Here is a 26,358-nt window from a genome sequence, read left to right on the forward strand (position 1 = left end):
ATACGCCCAAAATGTGATTATTTTGCCATAAATAGGCTATTACTCACGATTAGCTAATTACTTTCCTCTCAAGTGAACAGATGATGTAACAGTTACGGGCGTGTAGAAACTATATATATATAAAACTAATAAATAAATACACATTACGAGTTTAGCCTATTCATACTTACGTCCAATAGGCCTACTACAAAAAAAAGGCTATATATTTGGAACATTCATTCTTAATCATTTAGTAAGGATACAGACGATTGGCTGTTTTCATTGAGATGTAGGCCCGAAAATCTGCTTTTAAAAGTCACAATCATCATTCTAATATGATAAATGATTCTCAGTAGCAAAGGTTGCTAATTTTTTTGGACCTAACTTCCCTCAAGTAGTCTTTTTTTTCTTCTTCATGTGGCGTCCTCTGGCGGATGTTTCAATAAATCACGTGTACAGTTGTTGAGGGTTCTGTACCTCCTGCAGTTTTTATTAATTGTATCATAAGGATTTAGTAATAAACTTCCAAACACAAGACACTGGGAGTAGTAAACGGAGTAAAAATTTAAGGTAAAATAGTACTAAGTATGCAAATGCTCTTCAAATGTTCAATGAATACAACATGGTATTCTATGAACCCACAGCACAAGTCACCCTTTTTTGGTCTCTGTCAAAGACAGGTAGCCTACTTTATGTGAGTGTGTTGCTCTCATTTACAGGAATCTGACATATCAGATCTGAAAAGGCATTATGTCTAAGCTAAATGCAAATTATCATGAATGAAGGCATGTTATCATCACGCAGTTCACTTCAAGCCATCATTTACTAAAATGATATTGTTTTGTGCATTTAGAGAGAAGAACAGTACATGATCTGTCAGTACAGATTAATTTTCTACTTGAAAAAGGCAAACAAAAATATCTTGCTAATTTAGTCTGTAAAATACTGATGTTGTATAAGGTTTCAATAAAACATTAAAACAATTAAAATGAAGCGTAAAAAAATAACTTCGGGAAAAACATTTCAAACAAAAATTGCACATTAAGCCTGCACTGTCACTGACATAGGCATGCAACACACACACACACACACACACACACACACACACACACACACACACACACACACACACACACACACACACACACACACACACACACACACACACACACACACACACACACACACACACACACACACATACACACACACGTGTGTGTGTGTGTGTGAGAAGAGAGAGAGAAAGAGAGAGTGTGTGTGTGTGTGTGTGTGTGTGTGTGTTTGACATATAACATATATAAATTTAACAAACATTTAGATGAAAAATAGAAATTGCACATTCTCAAAATTTGATTTGTCATTTTAGTCCACGTATGCGAGGGGACTGAATTGTTCATGTAGAAATGTCACTAAAGTCCAAGTTCACTTTATGAGACGGGTAAGTGTCTTTTCAGGACATCCTTGGCATTAGATGGCAGACTTTCAGGAAAGTTCACATCAAACTCCACAATGAGGTCCCCTCTTTGTTCAGGGTTCTTTGGGAAGGGCAGTCCTTGTCCAGCAATGATCTTCCTCATGCCGGGTTTGATAACATCGGTTATCTTCATATTGCACGTGTTACCGTCTATCGTTGACACGGTGACGGAGCAGCCACACAAGGACTATGATCAAAGAAATACAATACAGTTGTTAGTAGGATAAGAAATATTCTTTAAACTTTAACTTTGTGTGCTATCTAAATTTACCCCTAATTCAACTTCAATTTCAGTTGCTGCACTAAAGTTTTAAGTATAATCAAATTGGTATATTTTAAGTATAAGTATTTTAAGTAAGACTAAGTTGCTGAACATGGTAACATTATTTTGATGAGACAATGATAAGACAAGGATACAGAAAAGCAGTTTTGTTGTTCATAACTGCACTGTAAATAAAGTTGCTTTTAACATTTTTAAGTACAAACAACTTGGATGTTTAAGTAATTTCAACTTAAATTACATTAAACTGATTTATAAAAATGTTGAATCTTGTATAACTTATAAAAAGTTGAAAATTGTTTAATTGTTTGATGAGTTACAACAATGTAAAAACATGTTGGCATTACTTATTGATAACATAATTTTTATAGTGTGCATAACTGCTTATAAATAGTTTAATTTTATATTGTCATCCATCTAGAAAAAAATAATTAAGTTAGGCAAATATACTCAATATTCATGTCTGGTGTGAGCTTGCTGTTTGTTTTTTATATAATACATATTCATCCCTATTCACAGTGTACTCTTTATACTTTCTTCTTACATGACCAGAATCAGGACAGGAATCTAAGAATTTTAGATGTTACATGTGTACATGTTCATGTACATAATGTGAAAACAACTTTCACATTATGATAGTAACCCGTGCAATTAACCACTGCCATCATTTCAATTCATTCATTATACTGCAGATATTGTGTGCAAAAAGGTATCCAACTCTTTCCCTTTCAACACACACAGCCTTAAAAGCATATTTTATTGGTTTGCCATGTTTGGTACTCTATGTACAGACACACAACTGTCTATCTATGATTCTGCCATAGAAGTACATCTTGATGGCAGTTAACAGTTTAAGTGGGCGAGCTCCTTTTCTGGCATCTCACAACAGCTGATCGAGCTCATATTCCTTCTCGTGTAAACTGCATTATGTAAGAGATGAAATTTCACACAGAAGAATGTAACATTTTTAGCTAGGGAAATTTACAAAACAGTGCCTTATAGAAACCTGCACAGAATCGAAAATGTACAGACTAAAAAACACATGGATGGATGGATGGATGGATGGATGGATAGATAGATAGATAGATAGATAGATAGATAGATAGATAGATAGATAGATAGATAGATAGATAGATAGATAGATAGATAGATAGATAGATGGATGGATGGATGGACGGATGGATGGATGGACAGATCATAAATGACCATTTAGGAAATTCATTTGTACATGGCTCTTCTCACCTGCCGCAAACTGACCCGGACCGGGTACACAATATTAGACCCCTCTCGTCGAAAGTGGCCGTGAGGCTTGTCTTTAATGACAAACACAATGTCGGCAGGAATCGTGTTTGGCGATTCGTCACCCTCGCGTGGAAACGTGATTTTAGTTCCCTCTTTCCAGCCACGCTTGATCTCAATTGTGAGGATTTTGTCCTCGGTTCTCATGGTCCGACCGTCCGGATTCAAGCGCTTGCGTGAGATTTTCATGCGCTTGGTGCACCCATGAAAGACCTCCTCTAGAGACACCCGGAGCTCGTGGTGGATCGCGGGGTCCTGCTTTCTGCGCGGCGGGCCGCCCTGACCAACGTGCCGTTCGCGTGGAAATCCATTTATGTTAAAACTCGTAAAAGAACCAAAGGGGTCACTCCCGTCCACCTCCATGTCATCGTCATCTCGTCCATTGACTTTCCTGCCAAAAAATATCTCAAAAGGATTGGCTCCTCCGAAAAACGTGGCAAACGTCGCATGAGGATCTCCATGGAAGGTGTAGGTGAAGTTGCCTCCTGGCCCGTCGGACGCTCCTCCACCTCCTTTAAGGCCTAAAAATGGACACATTTGAGAGAAAACACGTTTTATCTCGATGGAAGATTTAGGCCAAAGGAAGCATGGTGTTAGACTTGCAGTAGGGTACAACGGGGATAAATTTGCACTGGGGTAAAAGGCGTCTTCGATCTTATTTTCCTCTACACCACTAGATGGCACAGAAACTTGCCGCAGGACTTTCCAAAACATCCGCTTTTCAAGGTGCACATGGAAATTTGTCTGATCCTTGACCCGATCGTGTGCAGCAATGCAACGTGGACTATGTGCTAATTCGATCTAATATTTGATGTTTTTAAAAATGTTGTAGATTTCAGTAGCAATTGAGAATCACTAAAATTACTTATTTTAAACATATTTTGAGACAAAGGTCATCTTAATGACTTTCAGTTTGGTTCAAGGTAAATAAAGCAACATATAGTATTTGGGGTAAAAGGCGCCCCTGCTGTCGGGACTAAATGCACAATAATTAACATGATAATAAAAAGCTGCCAGACTTCTCCATTTGTTGACATGACATGGTTAGATTCAGATGGTAAATAGTTGGGTGTCCACCTTCCAGATAATCATCAATAATTGATGATATTAAATACAAATATGATATTAATCCTATCAAACAATAAACTATAACCTATTGTTCCTATATATATTGTAAATCTATATAACCCAGATAGCAAAAGTCTTTTTGATGTGATGTTTAAATCTGGAAGACATATTTTTAAGAGTGTTTGCTCATCTGCAATACGTCTATAGGACGTTTCCTGTCAGATATCAGAATAGACGTTTAGAAGATGTCAGTTTAACATGCATTCTAAATCATTACATCTTAAAGACATTTTCTAAACGTCTATTTGACATCTGACAGGAAACGTCCTACGTATTGCAGATGAGCAAACACTCTTAAAAATACGTCTTCCAGATGTAAACAACACATCAAATAGACTTGTGCTATCTGGGAAAATTATTATGGGATCTCCTACAATGTTTTCAGAATCTTTTCTTTTTAAAATAATTTTGTTTTGACAGTTATAAATGATGACAGTTTTTTATTGAACAAAAATGTATTCATTTATAAAAATAGTAACAGAAAATAGTACAAACTTCGTTTAAGTAATTGTTTTCAACAAGAATTGACTTAGACATTATGCAAAACATATTATTTTAACTAAAGTATTTGAATCCCACCTTGCCACTAGATAGCACAGGTACGTCTTTAAGATGTCTGCTAAAGATCTGGAAAACATCTTCTATGTAAATACATCTGATAAACATCTTAGAAAAAGCAGTTTTACATACATTCTAAACCACAAATATCTTACAGACATCTTCCAGATGTCCATCTGACAGGAGATGTCTCAAAGAAATATTGCTGATGAGCAAAACTAAAAAGAAAACATCTTGCAGATGTGAATGCAGACATTAAATAGACGTCTCTGGGATGTTCGTGTGCTATCAGGTTTTTTAGCAAAACAAGCCATTTTTATGATTTATTTTCACACAAAATCTGTTGCTCCATCACCTGATAGCACACATCACATGGTTTTTGCTCCTCTGCAATATGTCTATAGTACGTTTCGTGTCAGATGTCAAATAGACGTTTAGAAAATGTCTAAGATGTTTATGATTTAAAATGTTTGTTAACCTGACATCTTAAAGACGTCTATCAGATGTTAATAAACAACAGATCTTTCCAGATGAAGTGATCTTTAACAGACATCTTGTAGACATAGGTGTGCTATCTGGCAACGTTCAATTCAAACATATATTTTCTCCAATCATACACTGTGAAAAGCACATTTTAGCCCCGTTGTATCTAGGCTACTATAGGCTACAACCCAGTGCGGTAGGCTGTGTAGCCTATCCCAGTAAACGCTAAATTTACGCACGTAGGCTAGCCTACAGACCGTTTAGAATTAGACAACAGACATCTAATTTCGAAGCTTACAATATAGCTTTGTTTCCGACTTAAAATATGTTGGTTGCGCACTGCCAGCACAATAAAACCATGACTCCATATGGTCATCTTTGTATAAGCATACATACGGTAAATGTCCGGAGATTTCGTTTTAATTTCAACATCTATTTGTCTGACATTATCCAACTTACATTCGACATATTTAAACGATGAGCAGAATGATTAAGCATTCGCGCGGTCAGATAATGTCCACTGCTAATATGGATGTGTTTCAGAGATGGAAGAAGCCTACCTTCTTCTCCGTACTGGTCGTATATTTCCCGTTTCTTTGGATCACTAAGAACTTCATAAGCCTCCGCGACCTCCTTGAATTTCTCCTCCGCATTGGCCGCCTTGTTTTTGTCAGGATGCCATTTCAGAGCCTGTTTTCTGTACGCTTTTTTAATGTCGTCGTCTGATGCTCCTTTCGCGATTCCCAATATTTTGTAGAAATCTTTGCCCATTTTCTCCTATGCAGAGCGGGTTGGCACCGCTGCCCGAGGATTCGGTCAGTCCAGTGAAAAAGAAGACCGTGAATAAAAGCACCGTTGTGTCTGTCAAACCCTGCCTCTTTAAACCGTGACACAAATGATCAGTTGATCCTGTTGTGTCTGTTTAGAGGTGGTTACTCAGCACTAAAGATCTTGTGTTATTTTAGGCTCTTTAAATAGCCACTGCTCCCTCCCCTGTGCCAGTGCAGTTCTGGAATCAGAAGGCGCTTCTAGAACGTGTAGATGAAGCACGTCATTTCCCATTTTCAGATAAATCCATTTTCAGATCTAAAATCCTCTCGAACCAGAAACGCATGAAACGATGTGAAATAGCCGGTGTCTCTGAGAATGTTGTCTATCTATCTATCTATCTATCTATCTATCTATCTATCTATCTATCTATCTATCTATCTATCTATCTATCTATCTATCTATCTATCTATCTATCTATCTATCTATCTATCTATCTGTATAACCTGCAGGTGTTAGTCTTTGAGTTTCAGTAACATCCATTTACAGTTTTTCTCAGTCGCTTTGGTGCATTTCATACATCGCTATTTACATTACAGTTAGTTCAACCTCCACAACATTTAGTCATTTGTGCACATCAGTAGCAGTTTCTCATTTCTTCAAACAAATTGCAAATGCTTCTGGACATGCATCAATTGCTTTCATACAACTCTCTGCTGTTTTATAACTTTATCATTGGTCATGTCAGTAAAAATTAACTATACTTGTGAATGCTGAATAGTCATTCCATATACAACTAACAGTCCTCATTTTATTGCTTGAGTCATCAACTAGTGGTTAAATCTATCAAGCAAATTATTTTGTATCTTTTTTTTTCTGAAAATGTCTCCTAAATTGAACAATTTCTCTCAGGTGAACCTATGTGGCCAGACAGAGAGGAACGTCTGTATGTGTCACGGTTCGTCAATCCATCGTAACCTTCTTGTCTTATCTCGGTCTTGGTGTTGTGTGTGTGTATGGGCGTGGTCACCGATCACTGCCGCTGATCAGTGGAGCCAGCTGCTTTCACTTTCGGCGCCAGCTGCATCTGATCAGCGGTGCTTATATATACTCACTGTTTGCGTCTTGTCTTTGTCAGATCGTTGTGATGTGTTCCGGTGTCGTTCCTGTCTGGTCTTCCATCGTGGTCTTCGTTCCCTTCCTGGATAATACGTCGTGTTTCCTGTGTTGATCATCTGCACCTTCTGGATTTGGATTTCATTTCACCATCACTCATCACTTCTGTTCCGGTTCCATCGAGGTCCCTGCGTCACTTGCCCGTTCCTGTGTGTCGCCCTTTGTGTGGACCTGACCGTTCCTGTTTATTGTTAATAAACAAGTGTTTTCCCTGCTTTTGCCTCTTCTCCGTTTTCTGGCCGTGACAGAACGATCTGACCAAGAATGGAGGCAGCAGGTGGATCTGATTCCAGTCTCTCTGATTTCATCACCAGAAGCATCAATCGAATGGATTCGCAAGAGGAATGCATCGCGCACACAGGACGGGCGGTACAAGCTTTAGTGACGCAGGTGTCCGAGCTCACCCAGCAATTCCAACAACTGTGGAGTCCCACTGCACCACCCACACTGCCAATTCAACACGCATCACCTGGGTCGTCCTTCCAGTCAGAGCCTCGTCTGCCGATCCCGGAGGCATACTCAGGGGAACCAAACTTCTGCAGAGCCTTCATAACCAGGTGTTCCATGCACTTTTCTCTTCAGCCCCGTACCTTCAACAGCGAGCAGTCTAAGGTGGCTTTTGTTTTGACGCTGCTGACTGGGAGGGCGGCATTATGGGGAACGGCGGTGTGGGAGAACCAAGACCCATGCTGCGCCTCGTTCCAGGCACTCGCCGAAGAGATGAAACGAGTCTTTGATCGGTCAATGGCGGGACGAGAAGCAGCCAGAGTTCTTGCCGATCTACACCAGGGGGACCGATCCGTTTCAGACTACTCGATTGAGTTTCGCACCCTGGCGGCCGAGTGCAATTGGAACGAGGAGGTGCAGTGGGACATGTTCCTGCGTGGGCTGGCTGATCGTGTCCAGAACGAGATCTACGCGCTGGATCTACCCACTACTCTGAACGGGCTCATTGACCTGGCACTCAGAGTGGATGCACGTCTGGCCAGGAGAGAACGTCGTGCTCCTCAGGTTCGTTTTCCTGGAAGTACAGGGGATCTCAGAACCAGCAGCGGAGACACAGTCAGCCCTGCATTCGACCAAGAGCCCATGCAGGTGGGTAGGGCTCGGCTTTCCCGGGAGGAGAAGGAGAGGCGGAGATCCCTCAGACTCTGTCTTTACTGTGGGGAGGCGGGCCATTTCCTACACGCCTGCCCGGTAAAAGGCCAAGCCCGGTAGTAAACCTGAGGCTACTATCGGGTGGGATCTCCGCTGAGAAGACCTCATCACCATCATCCACGCTCCTCCCGGTAACACCGAGATGGACTACCGGCACACACGACTGTCATGCCTTACTGGACTCTGGAGCGGAGGGAAACTTCATGGATCGTAAGCTGGCCCAGAAGTTACTTATTCCTGTCACCTCACTCACTCACAGCATATCCGTCAATGCTCTTACTGGCAAAAGACTCCCTAACATTGCTCTCACCACTGGGCCCATAACACTCATCACATCAGGCAATCATTCTGAAACTCTGTCATTTCTTCTATTGGACTCCCCCTTAGCACCCGTAGTCCTTGGTCATCCCTGGCTCACACTCCATAACCCCCGAATAGACTGGCGTCAACATTCCATCTCCGAATGGAGCACTCAGTGTTATAAGTCTTGTCTTACGTCTGCTTGTCCGTCTGTACCTGTTTCTGTGTTTCAGGAGGAGACGGTGGATTTACTTAACGTGCCCGTTGAGTACCTGGACCTGAAGGAAGTGTTCAGTAAGTCCCGTGCTGCTTCTCTCCCTCCGCATCGTCCCTATGACTGTGCCATAGATTTACTGCCAGGTAAGTCTCCGCCTAAGGGCAAACTTTATTCACTTTCTGTTCCAGAAAGGGAGGCTATGGAGGAATATATTTCTGATTCTCTAGTATCAAAATTCATCCGCCCTTCCTCTTCACCGGCGGGGGCGGGGTGGGACTCTTTTTTGTGGGCAAGAAGGATGGTTCACTGCGACCTTGTATTGACTACCGGGGGTTGAATAACATCACGGTAAAGAATACTTATCCTTTGCCGTTGATGTCTTCAGCCTTCGAGAGGTTACAGGGAGCATCAATCTTCACAAAACTGGACTTACATAATGCCTATCATTTGGTTCGCATTAGGGAGGGGGGCGAATGGAAAACCGCATTTAACACCCCCAGGGGGCACTTTGAATATTTGGTTATGCCGTTTGGGCTGTCCTACTCCCCAGCGGTTTTCCAGGCACTCGTCAACGACGTGCTGCGAGATATGGTAGATCAGTTCATATATGTCTACCTGGATGACATATTGATTTTTTCATCCTCTCTCCAGGAACACGTGCAGCGCGTCCGACGAGTGCTTCAGAGGTTGCTAGAGAATGGGCTTTTTGTCAAGGCGGAGAAATGCGATTTTCATGCACAGTCTGTTTCTTTTCTAGGATATATCGTCTCGTCTGAGGGAGTGCGTATGGATCCTGATATGGTTAAGGCTGTGGTAGAATGGCCAACTCCAGATTCCCGTAAGGCCCTACAGAGGTTTCTGGGGTTTGCTAACTTCTACAGGTGTTTCATTCGCAATTTCAGCCAACTAGCCGCGCCTCTGACTGCCTTGACCTCCCCCAGAACTACATTCAGGTGGTTCCGATACAGCTGAGGCTGTGTTCGCCAAACTGAATAGTCGCTTCGTTTCGGCTCCCATCTTGATAGCCCCTGATTCCTCACGTCAGTTCGTGGTGGAGGTCGATGCGTCAGAGGTGGGGGTAGGCGCAGTTCTTTCCCAACGCTCTTCCACAGACGACAAGATGCATCCATGCGCGTTTTTTCCCCACCGTTTGTCTCCCGCTGAACGTAACTATGACATTGGTAACAGAGAGTTGTTGGCGGTCAAGTTAGCGTTGGGGGAGTGGCGTCATTGGTTAGAAGGGTCAGGGGTACCTTTTATCGCCTGGTCCGATCACAAGAACTTAGAATATATCAGCACTGCCAAAAGACTCAACTCCAGGCAGGCTCGGTGGGCTCTTTTTTTCGGTCATTTGGATTTTTCTCTTTCGTACCGCCCGGGTTCCAAGAACATCAAACCTGACTCCTTATCTCGTATTTTTGACCTTTCCGAACGCCCGTCCACTCCCGAGTGCATTTTACCAGAGAACCTGTTTATCTCTACACTCTCATGGGAGATCGATTCGAAGGTCAAGACGGCCTTAGAAGGGGTAACGCCTCCGCCCGGTAGCCCAACGAACCGGTTATTTGTGCCAGAGGGAGTACGGTCCGACGTCATTCGATGTGGGCATTGTTCCAACGTGGCTTGTCATCCAGGGGTAAATCGCACCAGTTTTTTGGTTAAGCAACGATTCTGGTGGCCGTTAATGGCTCGCGACATTCGCAGTTTCATCTTGGCTTGCTCGGTTTGTGCCACTGGTAAGACTTCCAATCGACCCCCAGATGGGTTACTCCAACCGCTGTCTGTCCCTTCGAGACCCTGGTCCCACATTGCGCTAGATTTTATTACCGCCCTCCCACCCTCCCAGGGCAAGACGGTCGTTTTGACCGTTGTGGACCGGTTCTCGAAGGCGGCTCATTTCATTTCCTTGCCCAAATTACCCTCTGCCAAGGAGACAGCGGAGACTGTCGTTGACCACGTTTTTCGCTTACATGGCCTCCCGATTGATGTGGTTTCCGACAGGGGTCCCCAATTCGTATCCAAATTTTGGCGAGAATTTTGTAAATTACTGGCAGCGACTGTCAGTCTGTCTTCTGGGTTTCATCCCCAGAGCAATGGTCAAACTGAGAGAGCCAACCAGGACCTGGAAAGAAAGTTGCGATGTTTGCTATCCAAGAATCCTTCCTCCTGGAGTCAGCAGCTTTCAATGGTTGAGTACGCTCATAACTCGTTACCAGTGTCATCCACGGGCCTATGTCCGTTTGACGGTAGTTTAGGTTACCAGCCATCTATTTTTCCTAGTCTGGAATCCGAAGTCGCGGTCCCCTCCGCTCACGCCTTCGTCCAGAGGTGCCACCACACATGGACCAGAGCCCGAGAGACTCTGCTCCAAGTGGGGGCGCGCACCAAGGCCAAGCCCGATCGCCACCGGTCGAAGCCTCCCTTATACATCGTCGGTCAAAAAGTGTGGCTTTCAACTAAGAACATTCCACTCCGCTCCGTGTCTAATAATTTAGCTCCTAAATTTATCGGCCCGTTTACTGTCACCAAGATTATTAGTCCAGTGGCAGTCCGACTCAAACTCCTTCCTGCGTACAGGAGAATTCATCCCGCCTTTCATGTGTCCAAATTAAAACCTGTGTTTCATTCTCACTTTAATCCGCCTGCCCCGGTTCCTCCTCCACCGCGACTCGTAGATGGGGAACCTACATATTCGGTTAATCGCATTCTGGACTCTAGGCGGAGGGGACGCGGGTTTTAAGCTCTCTTTATGAGTGACAAAATGTGTTTGTTTATTGACAACCATAACATAATTTATTATAATTTATTATAATTCATTCAACTTTACCAATTTATTTGCTCACAAAATGCAAACAAATATTATTGTTACAATTTCTGTTTTGTTTGTTACTACTTGTGTTGTAGTGCAAGACCGGTCTTGGTCTTGAGACTGGTCTTAAGACTATTTTTTGAAGGTCTTGGTCTTGTCTTGGTCTCGGACTATTTGGACTCAGAATTTTATTTTAAGACCGGTCAAGACCACAATTGCGAGGATATCACTAAATTGCCAGTGTATTTTCTAATTTATTAACATCATTATTGTGATTGGATGTACAACTTTTTGCTTCAGATGCATGCAATCAGCAACTTATTATTTCTAATTTGCTTTAGCCTATTTATGTACTGTTGTGCTGGGTCGGAAATTAATGAGGCATTACAGTAATTCAAATTCCCATAAAATTCAAGTTATTATTGCAAAAAAATACTCGTATAAAATCTGGATTTTCATATAACAACATATGATATAATTATTAAAAAGCAACTTAAAAAGAGCAAGAGCGTTGTTTTCACAAAATTGAAATAGATTTTATACAATCGTTCAATAAACAAAACATTGTTTCGGCATTTGTAATGTTACCAATTCAGAAGCAACTTCTGTGCCACGCCAGTGCAACAATGAGAATTGTTGTTAGTGATTTCAGGTGTTGTTAACAGCGCTATATAGTTTTATTATTCTAATTGTATTTATTGATTAAAAATAAGACATTTCTCAGGCAGTAAATGTGGATCTTTTAGATCTTTTATGTGGACTTTGTCTCTGATTAGGTGGTCTTGACTACAACACTAGTTACAGTTAACGGGATAAAATGCAAAGAATTAACCTTTTTAAAAGTTGTTAGTTTTCTTTTTTTAACAATCAACACATTTCAATTCTTCAAAACCCTTCAGTCTTCACACAGTTCTCCTAACCAACTTTCATCTTGGCACAGCTGTTAATTTCACATTCAAAATGCCGTAAATCTTCCAAAACGCTTCATTCGTGCCTCGAGTCATTCTTCAAAGTTCTCACCCAACAAACATACTTTGTCACTCATAAAACAATGAGCTAAAAACACAACAGTCAGCATTATACAGTTTTCTTTTGTAAAATTTCTTTGCAAAACAAGAATGTTTACAATATAGTACAAAATATTTCCACATTTTTCCCATTTTGAATGGATGGTAATGAAATTGAAAGACTAACACATGCGTAGGAGTTCATATACATCTAATTGCTTTTCAGTTTTAGATACAGAATATATTTAAATATGGCATTATTGTAGCAAATTGCTGTCTTATGCAGTTGTATTATGTTTTTAACTTAAGTTTAAAAGTTTTGAAAAGTGTATGCAAATTTCCGTGTAAGTTCAAAAAGTTTTGGTGTCTGAGTGAGAAGTGAATTGATATTTTATATATATATTTATATATTTTAATATAGTTGTTATAGATATAATTTGAAAGATCTCATCATTGAATGCATTCTTCATTTATTACATTGGCTCCTGCCATTTAACACCAGTTTTAAACAATCTGTCTTTTAGATTACCTTTAGACTAATATGGGAGACTTTGATGATTCATATTAAAGTTTTTTACAATCGCTATGACAATTTTTTCAATACTTTTAACAAATTTCCTAAACTCTTAACGCACCAACACACAATTGGCAAATCAGTTAATTTCATGATCAAAATCACACATTGTAAACTAAATTCCAACACTGATTTTCAAAATACAATAATACACTATCAACAATACACTATGTCTACCAAAACACTGCAAAAATGTCTCAAAATCAAATAATTTTTCAAAACACTAACATGTTCTCGTCCAACAGGAAGATTTAGTCAATCACAGCACAATGTCATGAAAACACTAACATCAGATGGAATTACAGAAACTGCATTATTTTATATGTCAGGTCTGTCCTTATACAACAGACAGTATATTGTATTGATCATGGAATGTGTTATACACTGCAGTTTCTTTTGAAGCCTCTCTACATTTTTGTTTTGTTGAGTTTAGGTCGTTTGCTGCAGAAATTCAATCAGCTGTTTCTCAGTAACAATAGAATAAAAAACAGGGGATATATTTGTGTTTCAATTCACAATATAAACAGCTGTTTACCTTGACTTTAGCCTGTAGGGTTAGGTTTAGAACATGGTGTTTTCTGTTCTGACATACAGTGTTAAAGCATTGGTAAATTTTCCAATAAAAATCCATTGTTTTGCTCTTGTTTGAGTTTGTGTGTAAAAGAAGTTCAAGCATTTTAAATTTGTGTTAATTGTATACATTTTGTGTTCAAGCAACAAGAAATGTGTTAATAGTATAGCTTACACAGACGGATGCAGTGCTAACTGTGTTAAGAGTTTAGGAAATTTGTTAAAAGTATTATTTGTTAAAAAATTATCATAGAAAAACTGTATTGCAGACAACACGCTATTATTAAGTATAAGGCCGATAAGTGAAACCCCTTAAGCTAGCGTAAAGCTTTAGGTCAGTAAGATACAACTGTAAAGCACACTGTCTTCATCAGAAGCTAAGCAAAGTTGACGCAGGCTATTACACGTCATTTTCTGAAAATAGAAGGAAAATATGACATTAACAGGCAGGACTCTAAGTATAGTAGTGGCAGCCTGCCATCAAAAGATCCTATTTCTTCTCTATCACAACCTGTCCCCTTCACCCAGACCGACTTTGCATTTTTGAAGTAGGCCTTATCTTTGAAAAAAATATTAGATAACGTGTCTAATAGGAATACATTGTAAAATGTGATCAGGCACCCCCAGGTTTGCTTTTAGAAATGACCATGTTTGGTCTGTGAACAATATTGCCGATCGACACTAGCCTAGGCCTACATCGTTTTTTAGAATTGCTTACACACTAAAAGTGGTACTTGAGGCCCACTCAGTGAAACCATTCACTCATCTACATAATCTTCAGACAAAGTCTTTAAAACGGCAAGCAAATTTGTAAAAAAAAAAAACTTCTTTTTTTTAGCAAAATGCTAAACACAGTTCTCTATATTCGACACACACATAATTCAAAAACTAACAGCTATTGTGTTTCATTTAGAAAACACTGCCATTTAAATGCCACAATCATTTCCCATTCCTCAAACCCAACGATCGTGTGTGAAAACACTTGTTGGTTGAGAAATTGATCACTTATAGAAATCAAACCTCAATGTTTTCAGAAAGATTTTTTTTCCACACTCTTCATTTCTGTTTATTTATACAGGGCCTACTGAATGCACAAGTCAAGTTGCCTACACCTACTTCTATTTCTACAGCACTTTATACAATACAGATTGTTTCAAAGCAGCTTCACAATAGTAACATGTTCAAATTCTGCAGTAAAACAGCTCTAATAAGCCAAAAGGGTCATTATTCAGCTCAGTGGCCTACATCAGTTCAGTAACTATAAAGTTTATCATTTGTGTATGCTTACATGTAGCCAACGTGTGACAAACTCCTGTACACTCCACTGCACACTGAACAAGCAATGATACAAGATAGTAGTGTTTTATATTTTTTCACATCTGTCTGTAGTTTGGCATACGTGGCTAATCATTTGATGGTTTGTGTGCTGAGTTACTGTGTGAAAACACCATTTTTAAAAGAGTTAAAATAGTTTTGAATGAAGTGTTCTAGAGTCACTCTTTTGCTAGAGGAGTGACGTTCTCCATCTTGTGTGCGTTATTGTGTGTAGAGTTTTGAGAAATGAAGCCATAGTTTCAGAAAAGTGTGTGTAAGCAATAAAACACTGTAACACAGACCGCCGCAGTTCCATCTGCTGGTTAGCCTCGGTACTGCACGACATTTCCCGGTGAGAGGAGGACATCAACCCACAACCGGCCGCCGCACTGAACTCCATCCTCTGGCAAGAGATATGACTCAGCGTTAATGAGCTCAAAATATAATAACTGACCACTTATTAAGTAGTAAGCTTGCTTAAAACTATACCTCGTATGAATCGTTATATTTAAATAGCTTTTTGTCTTTTACATCATGGATAGCTTCCGCGGTTTGTTTGATAAACTCGACAGGAATAAAGACGGTTTTATATCTCGTGAGGAGCTGCAGAGTGAAATGCGAAGGATAGGTGTGGAACCAGTGTGTGAAAAGGTTCAAGTAAGATTTTCTACTGATATCAATTGCAGAGGTCATGTCAATCATTCTTTTATGTAGCCTATCTGGACTGGAGATAAAATTCATTTATGTGTGAACAAATAACAGCCTACAATTCTATCGTATAGGCAATCTTGTCAAATTATGACGAAAACGAGGATGGACGTCTAAGCTATCAGGAATTTCTTATTTACATAATGGACAGAGAGAAGAAATGGAAAATAGATTTCCATGCCCTTGACAGAAATAAATGTGGTAAGTTGTCTGTGACAAATAGCCTATATCATTCTTTTTTTTTTTTTTACTGAAACAGCTTACAGTAGCCTATTCTTATAGAACTGCATTGTGGTGTACAATGTTCTCTCACCTACAAAACAAAGTACCAAAACAGTGTAAAAAATATATTTTAAATAATTAATATATTCATTAAATTATTTTTATATAGCCTATTATAATATATACATTTAAATGATATTCTATTTTTGTATTTTGTACATGATGTAACATGATCTGTATTGTCTTAGAACTGCACATTTCAATTTGGATATTACTTAGTCACCTCTGGTAACATCCACCGTTTTTTTTTTATATACAGTCGCTATAGGACACATTTCTCAATAGTTAGGTCACTTTTTCAAACCTCTTCACACAGCTAGTTCTCCTACCCAACTTTTATATTGGCACAGCAGTTATTTTCACATTCAAAATTCACTAAATTAATCAAAACACTTAATTCATGTCTCTAATCAAGTCGTTCTTCCGTAACACTCGCAAAGGTTTTCACCCAACAAATATTGTCACTCATAAAACAAACTAAAAAAACACGAAAAACAGGAGCATTAGGCTATGCAATGTTTTCTTATGTAAAAGATGAATCTTGGCCAAACTGTTAATCTCACTTCCAAAACTCACTTAGAACAACAAAACACTTCATATATGTATCAAAATAAGCTTGTTCCACCATAACACTGGCATTTTTAAAAAAAAATGTTTTTTTGCTGCTTGATTGAATTGCTTACTGTAATACAAATGCGCTAAAGCAACACAATTGCTGTAAGTTTTGTCCTAACTTAATTAGATTGTGTTTTATATATATATATATATATATATATATATATAATAAATATATATATATATATATATATATATATATATATATTTATAACACAGGTCCTTCTCAAAACATTTGCATATTGTGATAAAGTTCATTATTTACCATAATGTAATGATAAAAATTAAACTTTCATATATTTTAGATTCATTGCACACCAACTGAAATATTTCAGGTCTTTTATTGTTTTAATACTGATGATTTTGGCATACAGCTCATGAAAACCCAAAATTCCTGTCTCAAAAAATTAGCATATTTCATCTGACCAATAAAAGAAGTGTTTTTAATACAAAAAAAAAAGTCAATATAATTATGTTCAGTTATGCACTCAATACTTGGTCGGGAATCCTTTTGCAGAAATGACTGCTTCAATGCGGCGTGGCATGGAGGCAATCAGCCTGTGGCACTGCTGAGGTGTTATAGAGGCCAAGGATGCTTCGATGGCGGCCTTAAGCTCATCCAGAGTGTTGGGTCTTGCGTCTCTCAACTTTCTCTTCACAATATCCCACAGATTCTCTATGGGGTTCAGGTCAGGAGAGTTGGCAGGCCAATTGAGCACAGTAATACCATGGTCAGTAAACCATTTACCAGTGGTTTTGGCACTGTGAGCAGGTGCCAGGTCGTGCTGAAAAATGAGATCTTCATCTCCATAAAGCTTTTCAGCAGATGGAAGCATGAAGTGCTCCAAAATCTCCTGATAGCTAGCTGCATTGACCCTGCCCTTGATAAAACACAGTGGACCAACACCAGCAGCTGACATGGCACCCCAGACCATCACTGACTGTGGGTACTTGACACTGGACTTCAGGCATTTTGGCATTTCCTTCTCCCCAGTCTTCCTCCAGACTCTGGCACCTTGATTTCCGAATGACATGCAAAATTTGCTTTCATCCGAAAAAAGTACTTTGGACCACTGAGCAACAGTCCAGTTCTGCTTCTCTGTAGCGCAGGTCAGGCGCTTCTGCCGCTGTTTCTGTTTCAAAAGTGGCTTGACCTGGGGAATGCGGCACCTGTAGCCCATTTCCTGCACACGCCTGTGCACGGTGGCTCTGGATGTTTCTACTCCAGACTCAGTCCACTGCTTCCGCAGGTCCCCCAAGGTCTGGAATCGGTCCTTCTCCACAATCTTCCTCAGGGTCCGGTCACCTCTTCTCGTTGTGCAGCTTTTTTTGCCACACTTTTTGCTTCCCACAGAGTTCCCACTGAGGTGGCTTGATACAGCACTCTGGGGACAGCCTATTTGTTCAGAAATTTATTTCTTGCTTGAGGGTGTCAATGATGGCCTTCTGAACAGCAGTCAGGTCGGCAGTCTTACCCATGATTGCGGTTTTGAGTAATGAAACAGGCTGGGAGTTTTTAAAAGCCGCAGGAATCTTTTGCAGGTGTTTAGAGTTAATTAGTTGATTCAGATGATTAGGTTAATAGCTCGTTTAGAGACCCTTTTCATGATATGCTAATTTTTTGAGATAGGAATTTTGACCTAAAAGACCTGAAATATTTCAGTTGGTGTGCAATGAATCTAAAATATATGAAAGCTTAATTTTTAACTTTATCACAATATGCTAATTTTTTGAGAAGGACCTGTATATATATAATTTAAGTTTACTTAATCCGTTTGTTTTGGGATTACGATTGATTTGTGTTGCATTACAGTAAGTTTCACAGATTTGAAAAGAGTATATAAACATGTGCAAACCTTTTGGTGGTATATGTGTTACAGTGAGAAAAGAAATCATGTAAATTGAACGATAGTGAATGCATTTTGTGCCAAAGCAATGATAAATGATCCACAGTTTAGCTCACATAGACTCTGTAAAGAGTTTTGAAAAAGTGACCTAAGTAGGCTATTGTAAAAATGTGTCCTAGCAATTGTGAAAAAATTTTATTAGAAAAATGCATTTTCTGTAAAGCTGCTTTGAAAAGATATGTATTGTGAAAAGCGCTATATGAATTGAATTGAAAATTCTTTCCTCTGATTAGGGGCAATTGACCTGGAGGATATCATGACTCTGTTTAAGGAATTAGGTTTGGTCATATCAAAACCCAATGCAAAAAGAATCATTCAAATGTAAGAGACCTGATGCTGCTGCCTTCACATTTGCAATATTTTATAATTATATTTTATATTAATTTCTATGCAATTGGTAACAATGCCATAGATAATAAATGTCACATCAAGATCACTCCATGTTTTTCTTTAATTATGGGGTCAGATACCTTGACATCTACAGATTTATGTAAATGTTAAATAGACCTTTTGTTCTGATACAGTTTATATCAAATGCATGAAATCAATGAAATACTTACGAATTTGTATTGATTTGATTATTATTATTAACATTGTCATTAGGATGGATGAAGACAACTCTATGACAGTAGACTGGGATGAATTCCTTCAGCACGTCATCATCAACCCAGCAGAAAACATTGGAGAGTTAGTATCTTCCTGGAAACATAACTTGGTAAAACATTTCAGCTTTTAAATACTTATTTCTAAAATAACATGCCCCAAAAGGGAAATTATCTCATTATTTACTCACCCCATTGCTATATCAGATGTGTTTGACTTTCTTCCTTCTGCAGAACACTTCCATTTCAGCTGTGTAGATCCATCCAGGAATTTAGTTTTTACCAAAAAATCCTATATATGTATGAGACATTTGAGACATTGATAATGGCATTGGAGCCATATGAATTACTTTTATACTTTATGTGTTTTTTGGAGCATCAAACTTTTGGTCACCATTCACATGCATTGTGTGGACCTTGAGAGCTATGATATTATTCTAAACATCTTTGTGTTTCTCAGAGACAGTCATGCTTTACATAAAGACTATGACATGAATAAATGATGGGAAAATGTCATTTTAACGAAACAATTCCTTCAAGATTTTGCACATATACTGTACTTTTAATCTGAACTGATTATCATCGGGTTTATAAAAGGATGTTGTCTTTTTAGGTGTTTGATGTAGGAGAGAGTCGCTCTTTGTCTATTGAGTTAACCCAGGACGAGACTGACCTGTCCATCTGGGGGAACTTTATACTGGCAGCAGGATTGGCAGATGCAGTGTCCAGAACTGTGACAGCACCAATTGACCTGTTAAAGACACGACTTCAGGTATTTTTTGTCAGTCAAAAATGAAATGTGTTTTTGTTTTTGTCCACACTTGCTGTTAAATTCACTTAATTGTCTTTGATTAAATCTAAAGAAATTTAAGTATGAGCGTTGTTGTTGTTGTATACAACTAAAGATAGACCTTAGAGAAATGATTGCTCAAAATTACTCATTCATATTATTGGCTTATTTTGCCAGTAAAGAAAGAGAATTTAAATTTACGTTAAAAAAACAACAACTAATAAATATTAACATACTTTACTCCAGTTGATTGATTACATTAAGAATTACAAACATTAAACATTTTCTGAAATGTTGTTTAAATATGCAAACAAGGCATTCTCTAATTAAATATTTACTTCTTTGCATACATTTCCAGTACAGAAATTTAAACATTGGAAAAAGCCAGGTTCAAAATTCATGTTTTATTTTGTTGATATATTAGAGTTAAAGGTTTTTGACAGTGGGGATTTTGGATTTCTCTTTTGAATATTCCATAAATCAAAAAATACTCTCAACAACCAGAAAAAGGAAAACGTTGGCCAGTCAATCCTTTTGTTCTATGGTAAATGGACTGCATTTATATAGCGCTTTCACAGACCCAATGGCCACCAAAGCGCTTTACATATTTGCCTCACATTCACCCATTCACTCACTGATTCATACACCGACGGCGGTGTCAGCCATGCAAGGCGCCATCCAGCTCGTCAGGAGCAGCTGGGGTTAGGTGTCTTGCTCATGGACACCTCGACACTTGGTCAGGTGGAACCGGGGATCGAACCGCCAACCTTTCGGTTTGTAGACAACCTACATCAACCACTGAGCCACTGCCACCCTGGCAGGACAAAATTCTATATAAGAAATTCTATAGAAATTATACTCGGTTACGACTTCAACTTACGTCAGTGACTGACGAATGAGGTATATATAGTGTTTCTTTACAAACACACATAGTGTTTCTTTACAAACTGACATCACCACCTACTGGTCTGGCAGCAGAATACAGCGTTTTAGTCGTTTTTTTATCAGATCGGTGTGAACATGATCAGTGTGACAACTTATCGTCTGTATGCAAAGCTTTTTAAGCAGCTCTACAGAAGACAGTACTGTCGTCATCCAGCTCAATTCAGTTCAAGATTTGGTTCTCATCCAAAAGTGTCAGTGCAGTCAAAGCGATAATGACGTATATTATAATGAATATTAGTATTTCATTTAAATTAGCAATGTATACCATATGTTTTATTTGTAAAACTGAGTGTGTGAGATCTAACAGAATAGCTTAACACATTGCAATATACTGGATAGGTTTTTGGATCCAAAGCTGTGTCTCTGGGACTCCGAGAGCTGCAGACTGGAGGTTTTAGATCCTTGTGGCAAGGAAATGCTGTGAATGTTCTTAAAGGAACACCACAATCAACGCTTCAGTGCTTGATCTATGCCCAGGTGAGCACACAAACATGCACAAGCATTCACTCACATGTGCACAGATGTTCAAACATTCTTTGTCACTCTCCCAACAGATGAGGATGACCACTCTGGGCGAGAGGGACAGTCTGTCGGTCCATCAGAGGTTTGGACTGGGCTGTGTGTCAGGGGCTGTGGCACATGCTGTGTTCTACCCCTTAGAGGTATCACAGTGACACAACAGGTTGGAGCTCCTTACTGTTAGGTGTTGTCTGTCAAATATGTAGTTTTTCAGAGTACAATACACCTTGCATAATTTAAAATTTCTTTCTCCCTTTTTTACTTTCCGGCAAAGACAGGCAAAGCTTTTTTTAGTGTTAATACAACAACATGAAGAGCAAAAGATGTGTATAGCTGGTTTTTATCTTTTTATTGTATCATTTTCATGCTCCCAAAAATAATGATGGCAAATGTAATTTTGTCACACAAACTTGTTGCCTTATAATGGCTAAATGCATAAATAAAATATAAAAAAATAAAATTATAATAATTGTCAGTAATCGTGGCGAGGGACCCAGGCTTATTGCAGCTAACTAAAACTAAAACCATTTAAAAAAATCCTACTTGAAATAAAATGAACCTTAACTAAAATAAAATCATGAAGAACTTTAATCTTATTTCTGCTAGTTTCTTATCTTCATTTAGTTTATCTTGATGTATTAAAACAACTAAAACCAAAGCTAAAATAAAAATGAATTAAGACTATATAGACATATTAAATTATAAAAATGGCAAAAAAAACATTTTTTAACCAGCAACATTATTTAAGACTTAAGACATAAGACTTTAACTAAAATTAAAATTCAATTTAATTCAAAATAAATAAACTTATAGCATCTCAATGATACTAAAATAACACTGATGGTGACATAAAGATTAAAATGTAAATCGAGTTATAAAGTTATAATGGGTAACACTGTACAATAAGGTTTCATTTGTTAACATTAGATAATGTATTAACTAACACAAACTAAACATGTTTATAAAAACACATCTGTTCAGTGTTTATTAATGTTACTTCACAGTGCATTAACTAATGTTAACAAATTAGTAAATACTGAAATCAACATTAACTAAGATTAATAAATGCTGCAGAACTATTGTTCATTCTTAGTTCATGTTAACTAAGGTAGTTAACTAAAGAAATCTCATTGTAAACTGTTACAATTACAAGAAATAAAGTTGCTGTTGCAAGAAATAAAGCCACAATTGCAAAATATTAAGTTACAATTATTAGAAATGTGAGGTAAAGTGACATTGTGAGATATATAGTCACAATTGTGTAAAAAAAGTGTAACTATGAGAAATAGTCACAATAGTAAGTCGCAACTGTGAATTACGAGAAATAAAGTTGCAATTATGAGAATTCATACATACAGTACAAGTATTTTCCATATTAGTCATTTTTCATCAACAATACAAACTAAGTTGCAGTTAACTTTCAGAACTTACAAAAGTAACCCCAGTTATCTTCCTTGATGTTTTTATATTTTATTTTATTTTTTTAACGGCAGGTACTGAAAGTGAGACTCAATCTCCAGCCTGCCGGCACCTACAATGGACTACTGGGATGTGCCAAGCTGATTTACCAGAACGAGTCTGTGGCGGCTTTCTACCGAGGGTTCAAACCCAGCATACTCTGCATGATACCTTATGCTGGAGTGGAATGTGCAGTGCATCAGGTATTCGAGAGGAGAGGAGGTATCTGGGTATTCAATCAACGACAAACTACAAAACTGCTTTTACAGGCAGTGTGGCATGGGCAAGCTGCAACTTTTATTTTCTTCTCACTAAGTTAAAATGCATCAGTCATTAACATGAAACCTTTCTCCTCTTGCAGTCAATTATGAGCTGGGCAAGACAGGATCCAGAGCAAGTCAGTGACTCCAAGCTGTTCCTCTTCAGTTTTGCTGCATTTGCATCGGGACAGGCCACCAGTTACCCACTTGCTGTCATTAGAACACAACAGCAAGCTCAAGGTGAACGCTAACCCGAACTAATAAGAATTGCTTTCATCAACATTTTCCTTTATCAATAAAAATGTATTCCAAGGCTTCTAATAATTAATATCTGTGCTGTAAAATCTGGCAAATTTTTTATCATGATCATCTTCTGTCTGCATTAACACAGCATCAGAGTCCTAGCTAACAGGAAATGTTCTCAGAAAATCTTGACTAACGCAAGGTCCCTTTCAAAGTTATGAACAAACGTTAATAGAATGTTTGTTAAAAGTTAAATATTCTTTACTATGTTCTACTGTTCTCAAAACATTAGCACAAAAAACGTTATTTATACCTTTCTCATGGAACTTTTTTCTGAAATTAAGTTGGAGGTTTGTCTAACATTTTTTATATGTTACTGCTTGTTTCAAAAGCTATGTTCCCACATTGTTGAAGAATGATAAAAAAGGAATGTTCCATTAAAGGCCCACTGAAGTGCCCACTTTAGAGAGCACATTCATGAGAGCATTTGATTGGACAGAAAATCTGATCAGAAGCTGAGGTGCAGAGTGATGTCATCAAAATCATTGATCCATATTGGCGGAAGTGAGAGACTAAGTTTTAAACGCTTATATCTGTGTCATTGTTTTGGAGCACACTAGCTTATAGATAACCTTAAGGCTACCATATTCATACTAAAAAACAAAAAACTTCAATAAGTATGAAAAAAAAACGTTTTTAAAACAATTAAACAAACTAAACTGACTAAAAACATTCAGAAATAACGTTTTCATAACTTAATTGGGACATTACTAAATGTTTTTTGAACACATTATGCAGGATACGTTCATCTCAGACTGTGTGAATGTATCAGTATTTGTCTTGTGAATTTCTTTAGCATTTACTAAATATATCTGTAATTTGATCACTGTGTTGTTGTCTTTTCTCACACACTCTCAGCTTTCTGTTCGACCTCACAGAAGACTGCGGATGCTCTTCAGGGACTCGTCGGAATCTATGAGAAAAATGGAGTCCGAGGTTTTTATAATGGAATGGGTGCTAGCTTTGTGAGAGCTGTTCCTTGTGCTTTGCTGAATTACACCCTGACCTCGAGATTTGAGACATTGCTTTCCTCGTTGTCCTAATGATAATGGTTTTGAGTCAATGTTTTTTTGATTGTTTTTTATTTATTTTAATTATGTCATAGCACGTACATTCTCGTGTTACCTAATGTTATGCTGACAACATATGACTATGGTATGGGTATATGGTATCAGTTCTTGATATCTGAGCCTTTTAACAAGTACACAAGCACCATATCAGTATTTTGTTCATCCTTGTTGTCATTTGGGTTAATATTTCATAGTCTGCAACCATATGTATTTTAGTCATAATAATTTGAATCTTGTTACCAACCTTCCTGACATCAAAAATCATTATTTGATGTATGTAATCATTACATCAAATAATTTAATGATGTACTATATGATGTACTTACTATATGATGTACTTAGTCATTATGACATAGGTGGTAAAGTGAAAAAGTGTTGTTTTCTTTATGATTTTCTGTTATTTTTGCTTGTGGTCTAAGCGCTGGACGTCACTAAAGTCTTGAGACACCTCTGCGGAATATTAATCTGCAAATATTAATTTTGCTGTGAGTAAGTTTAACTTGTTGTATTTAGGCTTCTGTGCATACGTTTAAATTGTTGCTTTTCCTTTTTATCTAATTATGTATAAAGAAAGTTTTAACTTACATGAGAAGGGAAATATTTACAGTGTTACAACTGTAATAAAAATCTACAATTAGCACTATTTAAACATCCCAAAAAAATTCAATTTTTCCATTTTTTTTCACAAAGATCCAAACTATACAGTTAATTAACTGAAACGAAAGAAAGATGGTTGATGATGGAAGATGGAGTGAGTCTCAATGAGTTTCAAGGAGAAAAAAAAGAAAACAAAAAAGAATAAGGAATAGCAAAATTCAAACTTGTATACATACTTCTGAAGATTTTTAAAAACATTACATATGAATTATCTGGTAAAAGATTAGTCTTCATAGATAAGATATAGGGGAGTCTGGGGCTAGTTGTCACAAGGGCTTGACTATATCGCAGTATGGTTTTGAGACAAACGTCCAATTACATAAATTCTGGTTATCCTTTTTTGGATGTTTTGTACCTTGTCTTAATTTATAGGGCTTTTTTTGTGTGAATTCTGTCCTCAAAAATCAACACAATAAAACCAGTACATTTAGACGAGAGTCAACTATGAGTTTAACTGTGTTAATAACAGTGTTCATAAATGTAAAGGGACAGTTCATCCAAAAAGGAAAGTTTTGTCATTAATTACTCCCCCCATGTTCCAAACCTGTAAGACTTTGGTTCATCTTCTGATTCAATTAGGCTAAACCGCTCAATTCATATGGATTAGTTTTAATATCTCTTTATGAACTTTCTGAAGTGACAAAGTGGTAGTTGCGTAAGCTGTCATTGGACGGACAGAAAGCTCTCAGATTTCATTAAAAAGATCTTCATTTGTGTTCTGAAGATGAACGAAATTTTGGGTTTGGAACGACATGATGTAAATGATGACAGAATGAAAAATAAATAGTTTTTGTAATTTTTTAAGGTTGGGGCAAGTTTTATAGGTTTTGTATTATACAAAAAGTAGGCCTAAATTAAAAATCACTTTTACATTACTTTCTAAAATACTTTAAAATATCGTCATTTGCAGATAGTGAGCACCACTGGACGGAATAGTGGCTTTATCCACAAATGTAAAACTAAAGTGACCCCCCATTTTTCACTTTCAAGAAGATGTTAAGGTCTAGCTAGCCTATGTATAAATCCTTGTCTACATCCTGAAACAAAAAGTTTTGAAACTTTGAATGTATGCTCACTTTTTGATGTTTTTGTATACACTTTATTTAATATTATTATGTTATGTTTTGTGGGGAGAATTGCTATATTTA

At 38.0% G+C, this 26,358-nt stretch overlaps 2 protein-coding genes and 1 long non-coding RNA gene across 4 annotated transcripts; 1 reads left to right on the forward strand and 2 right to left on the reverse strand.

The window, feature by feature from the left end:
• Positions 1-377: 377 nt before the first annotated feature.
• On the reverse strand, positions 378-6,261 carry dnajb4 (DnaJ heat shock protein family (Hsp40) member B4). The gene is made up of 3 exons (XM_077200071.1): positions 5,762-6,261; positions 2,976-3,553; positions 378-1,640 (listed from the first exon to the last, which is right to left on the reverse strand). Exons 1-3 carry the CDS (start codon positions 5,970-5,972, stop codon positions 1,407-1,409), a joined length of 1,023 nt encoding a protein of 340 aa, XP_077056186.1. The 5' UTR covers positions 5,973-6,261; the 3' UTR covers positions 378-1,406.
• Positions 6,262-6,305: 44 nt separating this feature from the next.
• On the forward strand, positions 6,306-25,656 carry slc25a24l (solute carrier family 25 member 24, like). 2 transcript variants are annotated; one of them, XM_077200212.1, is made up of 10 exons: positions 6,306-8,963; positions 15,877-16,003; positions 18,840-18,927; positions 19,210-19,321; positions 19,822-19,980; positions 21,283-21,420; positions 21,498-21,605; positions 22,956-23,123; positions 23,282-23,420; positions 24,342-25,656. In XM_077200212.1, the coding sequence occupies exons 2-10, from the start codon at positions 15,946-15,948 to the stop codon at positions 24,524-24,526; spliced, it is 1,155 nt and encodes a 384-aa protein (XP_077056327.1). In that variant the 5' UTR covers positions 6,306-8,963; positions 15,877-15,945; the 3' UTR covers positions 24,527-25,656. The 2 variants fall into 2 exon arrangements, with proteins under 2 accessions (XP_077056327.1, XP_077056326.1); XM_077200211.1 differs by lacking the exon at positions 6,306-8,963 and adding an exon at positions 15,449-15,751.
• LOC143710284 (uncharacterized) lies at positions 19,222-19,960 on the reverse strand. Its single transcript, XR_013194528.1, has 3 exons — positions 19,882-19,960; positions 19,400-19,500; positions 19,222-19,305 (listed from the first exon to the last, which is right to left on the reverse strand). It is a non-coding gene; the product is annotated as an uncharacterized LOC143710284 (long non-coding RNA).
• Positions 25,657-26,358: the final 702 nt, after the last annotated feature.

The sequence above is a fragment of the Siphateles boraxobius genome, unplaced genomic scaffold (genome assembly GCF_051911475.1).
Source record: "Siphateles boraxobius isolate OS27281-9 unplaced genomic scaffold, OSU_SipBor_1 1, whole genome shotgun sequence".
Classification (NCBI taxonomy): domain Eukaryota; kingdom Metazoa; phylum Chordata; class Actinopteri; order Cypriniformes; family Leuciscidae; genus Siphateles; species Siphateles boraxobius.